Below are 15146 nucleotides of genomic sequence, written 5' to 3' on the forward strand. Positions count from 1 at the left end.
AACTATTAATTTCTTTAGTTATTTAACAAAAATGTCATGAACATTTTTAAATGTCACAATACTTTTTAAATGTCACAATACTTTTTTTCTTTTTAAATGGCCACGTTAGTTTCTTCTTTTTCTAAATCCCACAACATTAATGTAAAATGACGAAAATACATTTTCTCTATGGCACACCATTTGAGAAATCCGAATATGCATACATTATTGTTAACTTAAAAAACCTAAAAAAATTGCAAACTAGATTATTGTTTGTGTATTGTGTTTGGAAACACGATAATCTATGATATTGATTCATATAACTTTAGGAATCAAAGTTGAAATGAAATTCCTAACTTAAAAAAAAACTAACTGTTACACTACCAAAGTGATTTCCGTTTGTACACCTAATTCCCTAAGATTTGGTTTTATTTTATGATGCAACAATATAAAAAGACTTGCATTAGAAATTAAATTATTTTCAAGTAATCATTTGTCATACATCATGATGACTTATAGTTTTGTACATATTTTAATGGTTTATATGTCTTAGTGGATGAGTTTTTTGTCCAGAAATATGTTTATATTCCCATCTAACAAGTTTATTTTGCTTAATCTCATATATTTATCATACACGTATGAGAACTTTGATTTTTTTTTTCTTTGTAAACAAGCGTATAAGTGACAACCAATTCACATAAAATTATAACAAAATTTTATTGGGAAATAGATAATCTTGAGTGATAATGATGGATTGATGGTGTCAAATCACACATATAACAAAATTTAAAAAACTACATGTAAAGAATATTAATATAATTAAATATATAAAAATTGTGTTGATGTATTTTCGATGTCCTCACATATAAGATGTTTGATATTTAATTTTATTTTGTTGCTACGTATAGCATATTCTCATTTTAATATGTAATTTTTATATTTAGATAGTATGAATGAATTGAATTAATGTTCTCATATTAGTATATATATCTTCAATTTAATAAATATAAAATGAACTGATTTAATTTTCTCAACTTTTCCCCTTTTTTAATCATTGTTCTAAGTAAAATTAAACTGAATCAATTTAAAGATATATAAAATACTTACATACTGTTTAAAATAAAAATAAAAATAAAAAATTATGATAAACTAATTTTAAAATATAGAATATGTTCTAATATATGGTAAAATCACATAATATTTAATAGTCATATATGTTGTATTAAAGACAAGACTCAAATGCGATTCATATCGGTATCTAATTCTATCCACATACTTTTCACTTTTTTTGAAGATCTTTGATCAAGAACTCAGATAATCATGGTATCATCCTGCAAAAAAAATAAATACAGTTAAGAAAGACCTATTCACAAATCATGTATTACACATGAGATTCGAAAGAAAGAAAAAAATACCTTATTTTTCATCACTTAGTCCATCAATAAAATGTGTTAATCTCAAATATTTACCATAAATTAATGTATGCAACATATGTGCATAACCCTAGCAATGTCTTATCTTTAAATATATCATTTTCATACATCATGATGACTTATAATTTTGTCCATATTTTGATCAAATATATCATTTTCATACATCATGATGACTAACCCTTGGTTTCACCACTCCATCTCTTGGGTAAACAATTTCTTCATGCTTAAATTCTTAAATTCGAAATTCTGAATTTTCTTTGTTCTGACCCCAGAGAAAATCATTCTCACTTCACTGATGCATAAGATTGTTTAGATGCGTAAACAGCTGGAGATTTATTTTACATTCAATCTGTTGGCTGAGCTGCATCTCATCCCTTCACTTACTCATCTGGAAAAGTCCCTTATGGATCTCATTTCTTTATGTGAAAGACCCATGTTGTAGGAGTTTACCGGTAGCCTTGAGTCACAAGATGAGTTCAGTCTAGTTTACTATGTGAGAAGACTCTTTCGCGTTTTGAGGACTTTCATAACTGGATGGGTGTAAGTTGAGTTCCCACTGACAGATGGCGTCGATCTGGAACTACATGGTCTAGAGATTCCTTTTTACTACTTGTACTAGATTCGAAAACCTTTATTTTGGTAATATGCTTGTTAAAAATATGTTGGTTGTATTTTGTCTGTTTTTATTGGGAGAGGTTGTTATGTTTGGAAAAAAAATTAAAACGGCTCACACAACAGTTGCATCATTGTGAGATGATGTTTTTCCAATCAGTTAAAAACATATATTTTGCATCATTATTTTTCAAATTGTTTCATTTTTGCAATGTACATTAATGCATTGATAACACCTAGTGAAGAGAGAGATTCAGATAGTGCAGCATTTTTCTGGACAACAAAACGTAGTTGAGATCAAAGGTGCTTTTGAGGATAGACAATTGCTACATTTTTTTTTTGGCAACAGACAATTGCTGCATTTGGTGACGGATTTGTGTGGTGGTAGTGAATTGTTTGATAGGATTATTATAGCTCAAGGACATGACTCCTGCTGGCGTTACTATATTATATTGATTCTGAATGTTGTTCATATTGGTCATTTCATAGGAGTGATGCATCGTGATCTTAATCCTGATAATTAATTCCTTGCTAGTACAGATGAAAATGTTGTGGTAAAAAACTACTGATTTTTGGATTGTCTGTGTTCGCCGAAGAAGGTGAGTTTGTGTAAATCAATCCTCGTCTTCTGCTTTATAGTTTAGATATGCAGTATGTTTTAGATTTCTGATGAATGTTGGAGATACGTTGTGGATACGAGGAGATAATAATAAGTCTACAACTTAACAATCGGATCTTAGATAGTGATGTTCGAGTACAATACATAGTATGGTAAGCTTCAAAACAGAGGCTTGCAACTCTTTTGGATAGAGCTGTCAAAATGGGCGGGCTGTCCAGGGTCCGCCTATTTCCAATTCATTATGTACCGGTCATAGACAAGCCCATATTTGGAGCGGGTCTAAATGGTCTTGGTCCATTTTTGCCCACGGACAAAACTGGACGGACAATGTGGACATTAGGCAGCCCATTATACTTAAAAACCTAGGTCAAAATCGATTTGGGGATAAATTAAAACACAAATATGTTTTTGAATATTTGTGTTTTTTTTCATTTTACAAAATATGTTATATGTTGTCCAATGGACAGCCCATAAAAATATGATCATTAGTGGGCATAGTCACGGCCAGTTATTTGTCCAAAATCAAATTGGACAATGTTGGACGGATCAAAATGGACGTGGACAACCCATTTTGACAGCTCTACTTTTGGGAATGTGTGTAATTGTTTAGTTTGAGACACCATTAAATTGATTGTCAATATATGCCAGCTTAGTTGGTTGATGATTTTTGTGTTCATATGCTTTTTGAATTGTTCATAAACCGAAAAACAATTACAGGGATATAGTTGGAAGTGCTTACTATGTATTAAGACGGAGTTGTTAACTATGGGATTATTCTATGCACCTTGCTTTGTGTTGTCCCTCTTTTTTGAGCTGGTAATAAAACCTGACCTATTCATTGATTTGATTTATATGCTTTCTGTTGTGCTGTTGGTACATTGTAGAATCTGATAAGGGTATATTTTGATGAGATTATTCAGGGAGAAACTGAATTTGAAAGAAGCCAACCATGGCCTTGTATGCCTGAGAGTGCTAAAGACCTAAGCAACGAATCTCAGCGGCACAACCTTTTGGTAAAAGTCCCATCGGTCTCTCTGACTCTACGTGCGGTTTTGTAGTCAACTTAGTTTGCAATGCTTTACAAATCTGTAGACATCTTGTTGGTTTTTGTTTTGTCAGAACATCCTTGGATCAGAGGAAGAGAAGCACTGGACAAGCCTATTGATGGTGCTGTGTCATCTTGGACGAAGCAATTCCGAGCAACGAACAAGCTTAAGAAGCTAGCTTTGAAGGTAAAACTACAAAATTTCCGTGTGCAAGTAAGCAATTCTCTTTTGTTTTGGCTCCTGCAAGAGGCTAAGAAACTCGCCAGCAGGACTTCTCATCTCTTAAATAGTTGGGCTTATTTAATGAAGTCAATCCAGGCGAATGAGGTGCCGTTTGATCAAGCGAGGGACCATCTCTTTGAGTTTACTCTGAAAAACAGGCTGAAAGAGTGGCTTTTGGAGAAGGTCATCGAAAACCGCAACACTAAGGAATATGACTCGAAAGGCCTTGGATCACGAATGACGATCCAAGTACACTAGCAAAAGCTGATCTAGGTAACGTCTTCAAGAAAAGAAACGAACGATTCTCTGCGAACTTGTAAAACTGCTCTGTGGTTTTAAATATGGAACTGTTTTGCAGGCTGCGTTTAGAGGGTTCCAAGTAAGAAGACAATACCAGAATAGTGGTGTACAAACCAAGAAGACAGCTACCAGAGTGAACATTTGAATTGGAGCCGTGAAGATGGCGACCACAACAGCCGCTCAGCTGCAACAGCTTTTGTCAAGCTTATATAAAGTGAACTCAATGGGATTGAAACCAAGTGACGCTTGGAGACAGTACAATTCCTCGGGGAAAGCGTGTTGTAGAGACCTCTGTAGAAGGTAACGTCGCTGCCAATTAGGTAGGTCGTTCCACTCATGCACAAAGATCGTTGGATGGGAGTTCTAGAGTCAAGAACGTGCCCACATGTTTGGAGACACATATACACCTTCAGCTGTGACAGCAAGTTGAATCGTAGCCATGGTGCAAAAGGTTAAAATGAGAACCATCACAGATGCTCGCTAAGCATATCACAAACATCACATAGTTAAGTCATAAACTTGGCCATTTGTCTATAATTTACCAGGCAGATTGCATTCAAGTCATATATATAAGATTGCCATACGAAGTAAAAGAAGTTGGTGTCTTCAGACACGAAATGCTATTGTCAACTACAAATAAAGACGATTCCAAACCGACATACTAAATCACACTAAAAGAAGTGCCAATGGCCAAAGAAAACTAGACAAAAGTTGCCATTGCGCAGGTTAGTTAATATTGAGAAAGGCAAAGACGCCAATACATTTTCAAGTTTAGCTGCAAACTACTCCTAGCACTGAACAATTCACTGCAGCCGTCTGCTCATCATTCCGATTTCTTCAGTTTGGATAGCTCCACCAGTGCGTCTTGTAGGGGTTGATTGAGCACCTCTTTTTTAGCCTGCATTGTATCAAATTCCCGAAGTACATTTATATCTCAAAGAATAAAACAACACACACATGAGAGATTCTGGTAGCTCTAGAAGCCTCACCTTCAGCGATGGAATAAAGGCAAGAACTTCATCCACGGTATCTGGAGAAGCATTTGCAATCATACACATCTGCATATAACAACAACTCAGCATTAGAAAGAAACGCTTTGTCAATCTATAGAGTCAAAGTGCTTAAGTAGAGCTTGTTACCTCGCCATCAGAGATACCATGTGTTTTCAGAGGTCTGATATTAATCACAATCGCTAAGTTTGAAAACAACACACAATAAAAAATACACAGAATAAGAAATAAGCACAGCTAAAAGGATACTCAAGAGCTTGTCTGACAGATTGAGGGTTTGAGTAAAGAACACAACTCTCCACATAAGCCACTGCTCTGTGATACGACCTGGAGATTATAAAAACTACAATGTTAGAGAACTAGACAGACTCATGCAGCATAGAGAAATGTTGGTGAGTAGAGAGATTACTAACACAGGAATTTTAATGGAAGGGTCTTCAGACAACCCAACCAAATGTCCCTTAATTCCATCTAATATCTGAAAAGCTTCACAATCCATCATGCATTCAGCATTCTCAGGAAGATCTACAAATTCCAATCATCACACAACAAGCAAAATGATGAAAACACAGATCCAGAACGAAACACAAGCAAAATGGGAAGACTTTTAACAAACCTTTGAGGTCAAACGAGTGGAGAGAGCTTTTGCTAGACTTGGTAGGTTTGTCTCCTTTGCCACCTTTAGGAGCAGAACTCTCAAATGGTTGATCAGAACCGTTGAGCATCTTATAATTAGGTGCTGGAGTCCCTGCAGCACACATTCATAAATAAACAATAAAGATGACATTTTTATCAAATCAAAAAGAAAATGAAAAAAAAAAGCTTGAGACTTTGAATTCGAAAATCAGGTGAAGAGAAGAAGAAGATGAAAAAGGTTAAACCTTGTTGATCAAAGTGGATTTTTCTACCCTTCTTGGGGTTTGTTGAGTTCCCATCCTTCCCTCCTTCACCCAAAAAAAGAACCCTAGAACTTAGCAACCGAGTCTCGAGGAAAACGATATTAACAAGAAAGAACAGAGTGGGGAATACACGAACCATCTTTGGATTTGAGAGAGGATTTGAGCCCTTTGCCTCCTTTCTCTGACATTTTTCTGCTACGAGACAAGCAAATAATAGAGTGAGAGATAAAAATGCAAACTTTACAAAAACTACAGTGGTGAAGACTGACGAAGAGGAAGCACAGCCAAAGTGAATATGGTCGATTGGGCTTCTTGGGCTTATATATCATAATTTAATAAACCCACGACTTGAGCCCACGAGTTTATTATACTCAAATATGTCACAACTTTGACTTTGTGCCAAGAGAAAGGGAATAGAGGATTTGAGCTTCTCTCCACACCTTTCTTTATATTCGATGATTCACGTTGGACACCGTCATCATCTTGCTCGTTCCCACTTTCTATATGAACCTATACCGAAAGAAAATAATATCATTTCCAAACTTTAACCAACTCGGTATGAGATTCCCCAGAACAAATACTGTAATAATAAAAGTTTGATACACTCAATGTCAGATAAGATCTAAGTCCCCAATTTGCTTGAGGGGATAAAATATGCTTCCTTGATTCTCTGCTGCTTCAACCAACTCTTTTAAGCTGTCTCTTTGTATCCTTTCAGCCCTTAACTATTTTGGCCTTTTATTTTTTATTAAACACTCTCTCTTTGAATCCAAGAAACTCTAAGCTAATTTGTATAACGTATATAATCAGGATTTATAGGAGTGTTGTAAACGACAATACATCAAATCTCGCCGATTCCAATGATAAATATCACAACTTTCCAAATGGTTCAACATACAAACAATCTAAACCGCTCATAAAGCCACTGTTATTAGAAATTACAAATGAAAGAGGTACAAGTTTTACTAAAACGTTACATTCTCCCTTCTCAAGTGTAAGGAAAACACTGTAATTGATTAAAATAAGAGATGATTTTGTAAGATTGACATTTTGTATGAAAAGAAATTATAACCTACGAGCTCAAGGGCTTCACACGCCTTTCCACATCGAATTGAACTTCAGATAAACCAGTGATCCCGGCCGTTATCTTCTGACCTATCTTTACAGGTCCAACACCTTCTGGTGTGCCTATAATTTGAAGGGATTGTTTTTATACGTTCTGAATTATTATGAGATGGGAAACACACACAAAAGTTATATATATGTCAGTACCTGTCAAGATGACATCTCCTTCGTAAAGGGTCATTATAGAACTTATGTAGCTGATGAGGTACGGGACCTTAAAGATCATATCTTTTGTCACACCCTTCTGTCTTGTTTCACCATCAACCTGTCACATATTAGATTCAGTTTAGCCACTGCAGATTCTTAAAGTGGGGAAATAACTTTTTAAGTGACAACAGAACAAGAGAGTGGGGGGGAGGGACAAAACCTTAAGCCAAAGTTCTAGATTGTCAGGATCATGCACCATCGCCTTTGGCAGCTGAAAAGTGACACAAGAAACCAAATTAATCTAGATGATCGTAAAGTGTTTTAACTCTCAGCAGGATAGGACATATGATCCTCATGTCAAGTTGATATCATTAAACCTCCTGACTGCAACGAGACTTTTCTAGTCTCAAACTAAATATAAAGCACACAACAGGCATAATATGACAAAGCAAAGAATTTGTTGTCATACCCTAAACCGCATATACTACAATCTGATCACATTGCAATCAGACAAACAATATATATGGGTGCATCAAACAGCACAAAAGTAGCATTTCTCATATAAACTAGCTATATGGTGTGTTGGAAACTAGCATCTAGGTTTGAGAGCAATACTTACAACAGAGCTGATAGGAGTGAAGGTATCTTGTCCTTTAGCAAGCGTCCATGGGAGACCAGCTGCCTGAAAAAGAGAATGTAAAGACGATATATGTTTAAGCACAAAACTAAACTGATAAACAGATCACTCTTCATCCAGAACCTCAAATCCATGATTTTGGTTTATATAAATGGTGGTTGAAAACAGTCTGAAAGGCCCAAGTCATGACCCCAAATACAAAAATCTCGATCTATAGAGCTTATAGAAGAGTTTTCAACAAAGAACGAGTTCTAACATTGATGTTTTGACCATTTGTGCAGGTTTAGCATAGACTGGTTCAAAGGATTGGTAAATGCAAAGCAATAAGAGAATTAAAGAAACAATTCTATACATGTAACACCCCCACAAGATCCATTGATAATGAACTACCTTGGCAGACGCTTGGAGTTCCCGAGCAGTCATATCAAGAGCAACGGCATATCCTTCAGAAATCAAAGAAACGATGAAAATGCAATTAGAAATGACGAAGAAGCAAATAATATTGTAACATTACTATACACTTAAAAATACATACCTCCGATGTAATCCATAGCAATAGATTCAGGTACATCTCTAGCCTTCTGTCCAATAACTAAAGCAAGTTCCACTTCATGGTGAAGTGAATCCAAAGGATGTGGTATCTCAATCGTTCCTCCGTTTTCTAAGTAGGATGATGTTGGCTTCAAGAATATAACTGGTTCCTGTTTCCCAATTTTTCAAGATATTCACAAATCACAAATTTTAATCTCTCCGATTTTATAAGCTTCTAGGGGAAAGCAACATGCAAAGCTTTCGATCTCAAAATGATAGTAAATAACAGCAAAAACTCCATAACAATTGAATTACAAAGAGATGAGAATCTCATATTGTTTTTAGTTAAGAAAAAGAGAGAGAGAGAGGTTGAAGAACCTTGGGGACGGCGTTGCCTAGTTCTTTGGCGTGAGCGGCGTAGTTACGGCCGACGCAGACGATCTTGGTGCCTTGCTTGAACATCCTCTGTATCATCGACGTCGCCATTCTCCGATCGATGCAATACAAAATTCAACAGAGACTTCTCTTCTCTTTTCTCTTTTTGGTCAGAATCGTGGAACTCAATATAAAATTCGGTAATTTTTGTCATCGAGTCTAATTCTAACCGGAATTTACTATTCGAATCCCAAACTTTTGTATTCTCACATATGACACCCCTTAACTTCCAAAATACCAAATTCATGTTCATAAGGCGATCTTCTAGTTTTGGATTTAATAATGTAAAGAAGAAAAAAAAAAAAGCAACACAAACCGGAAATTTGGATTTATCAAAGCTGAGTTTTTTAAAATCTGGTGAAATCAAATTTACATTTGAAGAAGATGCATGACATGTACTAAAAGACTTTTATAGGGGTTTATTCTCCAAATCTGGTTGATTAAAGCCTTAAAAGTAACACATACATACAAAAACAAGATACTAACTACAACGCCATGATTGATGATAATGTCGACTGAAACATCACAATGAGCTTTCTTGGTTTTTCAATTTCTTAACCAGACTTGAAGAGCAGAACAGCTTTCTGGTCGAGGTAGAAGTAAACGAAATGGTTTGTCTCGTGCGTTACATAAGAACCTGCAGAAATAGAGATCGTCGAATAAGTATATCAAACGAGAATGGCAATTAGATTCTACAGACAAATAATAGAAAGCCAGTAAGATAAATCACTTGTTTGTTGATGTATCATGCACATGAATACTTTTGCTAAGGAAAGCTTAAATCCACAAACTGTGAGGCTAAGGGGGTGGTACCACATCCTTGGGACCAAAAACATAACCCAAACTTACTTGATTCCATCAGAAAATGAATACCTAGCTTGGTGGTACCAACATTCCTATCATTTGCAATATCAAACTTCCATGTCACTGGGACCAAAACCTAACCCAAAATTTTCTTCAACACTAAGCGCACAAAAACAATTCAAGCGCAAGACAAACAATTGTTCCAAATTAAGTAAAGTTAGAACAGAGAAGATCTTACTCACTATATTAACCAGACGAAAATCAAAGAAAACTAAATGAACCAACCACGACAATATGTTCAAAACCAGGTTTAGCTACTAAGAAATCACTATACATACCCCTTAACTTAGCCTTTTGTGTTCAAAACCTTAAGGAGAACTTAAGTGAAGAAAGAAAGGAACTAACCAAAGTTGCGACCAACAATGCAATGCCAAGTAGCACCATGTTTCTTGTCAAACTCCTTCTTTATATTCTCAGCTATATCCTTCTCCACACTGTACTTCTCAAATGCCTACAATAAGCAAAACCCCAGATTCTGATATGTAAATCCTCATTTAGCAGTAGTACACATCAATCACTCCAAATATAGTTTAAGAGAGACTCTAACTTGAACCAATCGATCATCAGGGGAAAACTTCCATAGCCTACAAGAACATTAACATCTAGTTCCGTACACCATAACCAAAATCAGATTTCGAAAAGTTGAGATTGAGAGCAATAAGATCAAATCGAACTCCAGGAGGTAAAATAAATCCGTGAGTAATTCCAAAAAAAAGTATCCCATGGCACAAATCACTCATACCCTAAAACTCAAGATTTAAGATGAGAAAAAATCCCTAAATTCGAAGAATGTACACAACAAACGCAAGGGAGAGAGTAAGAGAGACTAACGGAGACGGCGATCTCGATAGCTTCCTTCTGCATATCTTCTTTCATATCAGCACTCTTGATAACAGCTCGTTTCCCAGCCGGTGGAGAAGCTTCGAGTTCCGGAAGACTAGATCTCCGATCATCGGAGATAGTTTGTGCCGGTGCACCTCCTCCATTCACGCTCTTCTTCCTCCTCCCGTCACTCATCTTCTTTTGTTTTTCAGTTTCGTTCGTCGGTGAACCTTTTTTTGAAAATCAGATTTGCTGAAGAAGGAAGAGAGGAAAGCGTAAAGCACGGAGGCTATAGTCTCACACTAGTAGTAGTCAGTACTTTAGTATAGATTTTTCGTGTCGGAGTCAAGATACTGATAACTGCATAGATTGAACTCATTGATACGGCATCGTTTGTAAGCTACTTGGGTCCAAAGGCCCAAATGTGTAGTGAACTTCGATATTCATATCTCAGGGGCCCAGGCATGCAGATTAACTTTGGTTTAGCATAACACAACAGTATATACGTGAAATTTTTGTTTAATATTAATTGACCTTTTATATTTACGATACAACCTTATTAATCAAATTTTTAGTTTTATCTCTCATTTTAAATTTATTAAATATTTATAACAAATAAAATATTGTATTAACGAAAGATAAAACAGAAAATTAAATTATTTTTAGGAGGTATAAAATATAAACAATACTAGATTAAGACCTGTCCGATGTGCGAGTTTTGAGTTTTTAAAATAAAATTAATTTAAGAAAGAATATAAATTAAATATTTTTAGTAAGTAAAACATATCTATAAAAATAAATTGATACACAAAGTTGTTCAATGTGATATTTGGTGTACAATGTGCGACTCTGCGGTTGAGACTATTAATCATGTTTTCTCTGAATGTCATCGCTCGTGTGAAGTTTGGGATTTATCTCCGACTCTGGTCTCGTCAAAGGGTTTTCCATATAGATTTTTTTATCATGTTATGGAATTGTAGCTCATAATATGCCTTCTTAGATATGCTATACAAATCACATGTCACTTTTTTTAACGACTTACATATATTTTTTTCTAATATTTTGTGTCCATTGATTTTTTTTTTTTAGATGGATTATTTTTTATAGTTTTCGCTAAAAATTTGTGATCCTTACAATGTCTTCGTTTTAGATCAAAACTCTTTGTTTGTAAGATACTTGATTCTTTGTTTGTACGACTCAACTCAAACTCAACACTTCCAACACAATTGGAATTATTACATTTTTTAATGGATAGACACAGAGTCATTTCATACCTTAAACTGTAATAATTCCAATTGTGTTGGAAGTATTGAGTTTGAGTTTGTGATAGAGAGAGTGATTGTGGTCTAGATAAGTGCTGCAATGTGGTCTTGATGAGTCTGTGATGGTTGGTATTGATTTGCACATATGTCACTTACCGGTTCTTTCAAAATTTACTAAATTTTTTGGCTGTTTTTCGGTGTCTCTGGGGTATTTTTTTTATCTTGGCTAGCTTTGACTATCTCGTGTAGTGGATGCAAAATTGATTTCAACAAAACAGGCCATTATGTGCTGAGATTCTTTGTTTTTCTAAGGCCATTGGGCCACGGTGTTCACTAATGGCCTTTTTGAGCTATTTTTGATTCTTTTTTCAGAACAAGTAAGTCCAATAACAAGTGTTACTCATCAGTTCTGTTTTAAAACACATCCCGCCGCAACTCTTCTTCTACAAACCCTAGCTGTGTTACTCTCTCTACATGACCATGACTGCCTCTCCTTCTCGCAAACGATCTAACGACAACTCAACTCGAGATTTTGCCGAGGTAATTGTTTCTAATCTAGGATCTGCGTGTACACAGTTGACTCTTCTACCACTCAGTGCAAAAATCGCGGATCTCATGCCCTCCTCCTCTTCCACTCGGCGTGTTCTGCCGACTAGTGCAACTGCTCCTGGTCGTGCGTCGAACACTGTTCCTCACAGTGTGACTGCTTCTCCTCTGCCGGATGCTGGTCTCTGGCCGCCTTCTCCCATGGAAGTCAGTGACAGTGAAGCCACGACCTCAGCTGTCGGATCTGATGCCACTCCGTCACTGATTGCTGACGCCACTGTCAATGGAGCTCCTTCTGATTCTGATGCCACTCCGGCACTAATTGTTGATGCCACTGTCAATGGTGCTCCTTCTGATTCTGATGCCACTCCGACACCGATTGCGACGCCACTGTCGATGGTGCTCCTTCTGATTATGATGCCACTCCGACACTGATTGCTGACGCCACTGTCGATGGTGCTCCTTCTGATTCTAATGCCACTCCGGCACTGATTGTTGACGCCACTGTCGATGGTTCTCCTTCTGATTGTGATGATACTCTGTCACTCATTGTTGACGCCACTATCGATGGTGCTCCTTCTGATTCTGATGCCATTCCAGCACTGATCGCTGACGCCACTGTCGATGGTGCTCCTTCTGATTCTGATGCCACTCCAGCAGTGATTGCTGACGCCACTATCGATGGTGCTCCTTCTGATTCTGATGTCACTCCGACACTGATTGCTGACGCCACTATCGATGGTGCTCCTTCTGATTCTGATGCCACTCCGTCACTTATTGCTGACGCCACTGTCTATGGTGCTCCTTCTGATGAGGAATCTATATGTCATAAACTGTAATAATTCCAATTGTGTTGGAAGTATTGAGTTTGAGTTTGTGATAGAGAGAGTGACTGTGGTCTGGATAAGTGCTGCAATGTGGTCTTGATGAGTCTGTGATGGTTGGTATTGATTTGCACATATGTCACTTACCGGTTCTTTCAAAATTTACTAAATTTTTTGGCTTTTTTTCGGTGTATCTAGAGTATTTGTTTTATCTTGGCTAGCTTTGATTATCTCGTGTAGTGGATGCCTAATTGATTTCAACAAAAAAGGCCTTTATGTGCTCGGATTCTTTGTTTTTCTAAGGCCATTGGGCCATGGTGTTCACTAATGGCCTTTTTGTTACTCATCAGTTATATTTTAAAACACATCTCGCCGCAACTCTTCTTCTACAAACCTTAGCTGTGTTACTCTCTCTCCATGACCATGACTGTCTCTCCTTCTCGCAAACGATCTAACGACGACTCAACTCGAGATTTTGCCGAGGTAATTGTTTATAATCTAGGATCTGCGTGTACACAATTGACTCTTCTACCACTCAGTGCAAAAATCGCGGATCTCATGCCCTCCTCCTCTTCCACTCGGCATGTTCTGCCGACTAGTGCAGCTGCTCCTGGTCGTGCGTCGAACACTGTTCCTCACGGTGTGACTGCTTCTCCTCTACCGGATGCTGGTCTCTAGCCGCCTTCTCCCATGGAAGCCAGTGACAGTGAAGCCACTGCCTCAGCTGTCGGATCTGATGCCACTCCGTCACTGATTGCTGACGCCTTTGTCGATGGTATTCCTTCTTATTCTGATGCCACTTCGGCACTGATTGCTGACGCCACTGTCGATGGTGCTTCTTCTGATTATGATGCCACTCCGGCACTGATTGCTGACGCCATTGTCGATGGTGCTCCTTCTGATTCTGATGCCACTCCGGCACTGATTGCTGACGCCACTGTCAATGGTGCTCCTTCTTATTCTAATGCCACTCCGGCACTGATTGCTGACGCCACTGTCGATGGTGCTCCTTCTGATTCTGATGCAACTCCGGCACTGATTGCTGATGCCACTGTCGATGGTGCTCCTTCTGATTCTGACGTCACTCCGGCACTGATTGCTGACGCCACTGTCGATGGTGCTCCTTCTGATTCTGATGCCACTCCGGCACTGATTGCTGACGCCACGGAGAACGTTTCAGCTTGCTGCTGGTCACGATCGTAACCGTAGTTTCCATAACTTAAAGAAGCCGGTGAATTGATTTGCGTCTATAAAAGCTGCCACACGATTTCGTAATCTTGACGGTCGGAATTTTGCTGATTATCTGTCGAAAGTGACTGAACTCCTTCAGAAGATGCAGGTGCGTTTTGCAAGTAAGTCAACTTCTCTTAGTTGTTGTTATGTTTCTTTTGTATTCATTCTTGTTTTTATATGAATGTGCACTCGAACAATTGGAGGTTATGATGACCCTGTTAATCCTGATGGTGAGGATGCTGCTGCTGAAACACATGGTGATGGTGATGATATTGCAACTGGCTAAGGGAGTGCTCCTGTTAGCAGGATCTTATAGTTACGGGAAGTATTATATTTTTTTATTTGTTTTTAGGCTTTCTTGGACATTGAACTCGGTTGTTTCTTTTATGTCTTTGTTTCCTGTGTTATTATTCCTAGACTAATAAGTTTGTACTCGAATCTAAATTCTTTTTTTTTGTGCTCCCTTGGTGAATTCATATCTAGATGATTTTGTTTCTTGGATTAATAGTAATTTTTCTCCTGACTGATTTATATTCTTGCTTCGTAGTGGTTGGTGATTTAACTTTTTTCAGGTCTTTTTTCGGGTGTGTTAGAGATAGA

General features: G+C 37.3%; 3 protein-coding genes across 3 annotated transcripts; all 3 read right to left on the reverse strand.

Annotated features, from left to right (window-relative positions):
- Positions 1-4761: 4761 nt before the first annotated feature.
- On the reverse strand, positions 4762-6409 carry LOC104728021 (DNA-directed RNA polymerases IV and V subunit 4). Its single transcript, XM_010441927.3, has 8 exons — positions 6257-6409; positions 6103-6165; positions 5838-5969; positions 5635-5746; positions 5471-5548; positions 5351-5384; positions 5201-5269; positions 4762-5109 (listed from the first exon to the last, which is right to left on the reverse strand). Exons 1-8 carry the CDS (start codon positions 6306-6308, stop codon positions 5035-5037), a joined length of 615 nt encoding a protein of 204 aa, XP_010440229.2. The 5' UTR covers positions 6309-6409; the 3' UTR covers positions 4762-5034.
- A 548-nt stretch (positions 6410-6957) lies between these two features.
- LOC104723548 (Fumarylacetoacetate (FAA) hydrolase family) lies at positions 6958-9249 on the reverse strand. The gene is made up of 7 exons (XM_010441928.3): positions 8939-9249; positions 8565-8730; positions 8420-8472; positions 8012-8074; positions 7613-7663; positions 7393-7510; positions 6958-7308 (listed from the first exon to the last, which is right to left on the reverse strand). The coding sequence occupies exons 1-7, from the start codon at positions 9044-9046 to the stop codon at positions 7193-7195; spliced, it is 675 nt and encodes a 224-aa protein (XP_010440230.2). The 5' UTR covers positions 9047-9249; the 3' UTR covers positions 6958-7192.
- Positions 9250-9298: 49 nt separating this feature from the next.
- Positions 9299-11045, reverse strand: LOC104723550 (Dynein light chain type 1 family protein). The gene is made up of 3 exons (XM_010441929.3): positions 10691-11045; positions 10205-10310; positions 9299-9632 (listed from the first exon to the last, which is right to left on the reverse strand). Exons 1-3 carry the CDS (start codon positions 10874-10876, stop codon positions 9550-9552), a joined length of 375 nt encoding a protein of 124 aa, XP_010440231.1. The 5' UTR covers positions 10877-11045; the 3' UTR covers positions 9299-9549.
- Between the last annotated feature and the right edge of the window lie 4101 nt (positions 11046-15146).

Source organism: Camelina sativa, chromosome 11 (genome assembly GCF_030686135.1).
Source record: "Camelina sativa cultivar CO46 ecotype springtype chromosome 11, ASM3068613v1".
NCBI classification, from domain to species: domain Eukaryota; kingdom Viridiplantae; phylum Streptophyta; class Magnoliopsida; order Brassicales; family Brassicaceae; genus Camelina; species Camelina sativa.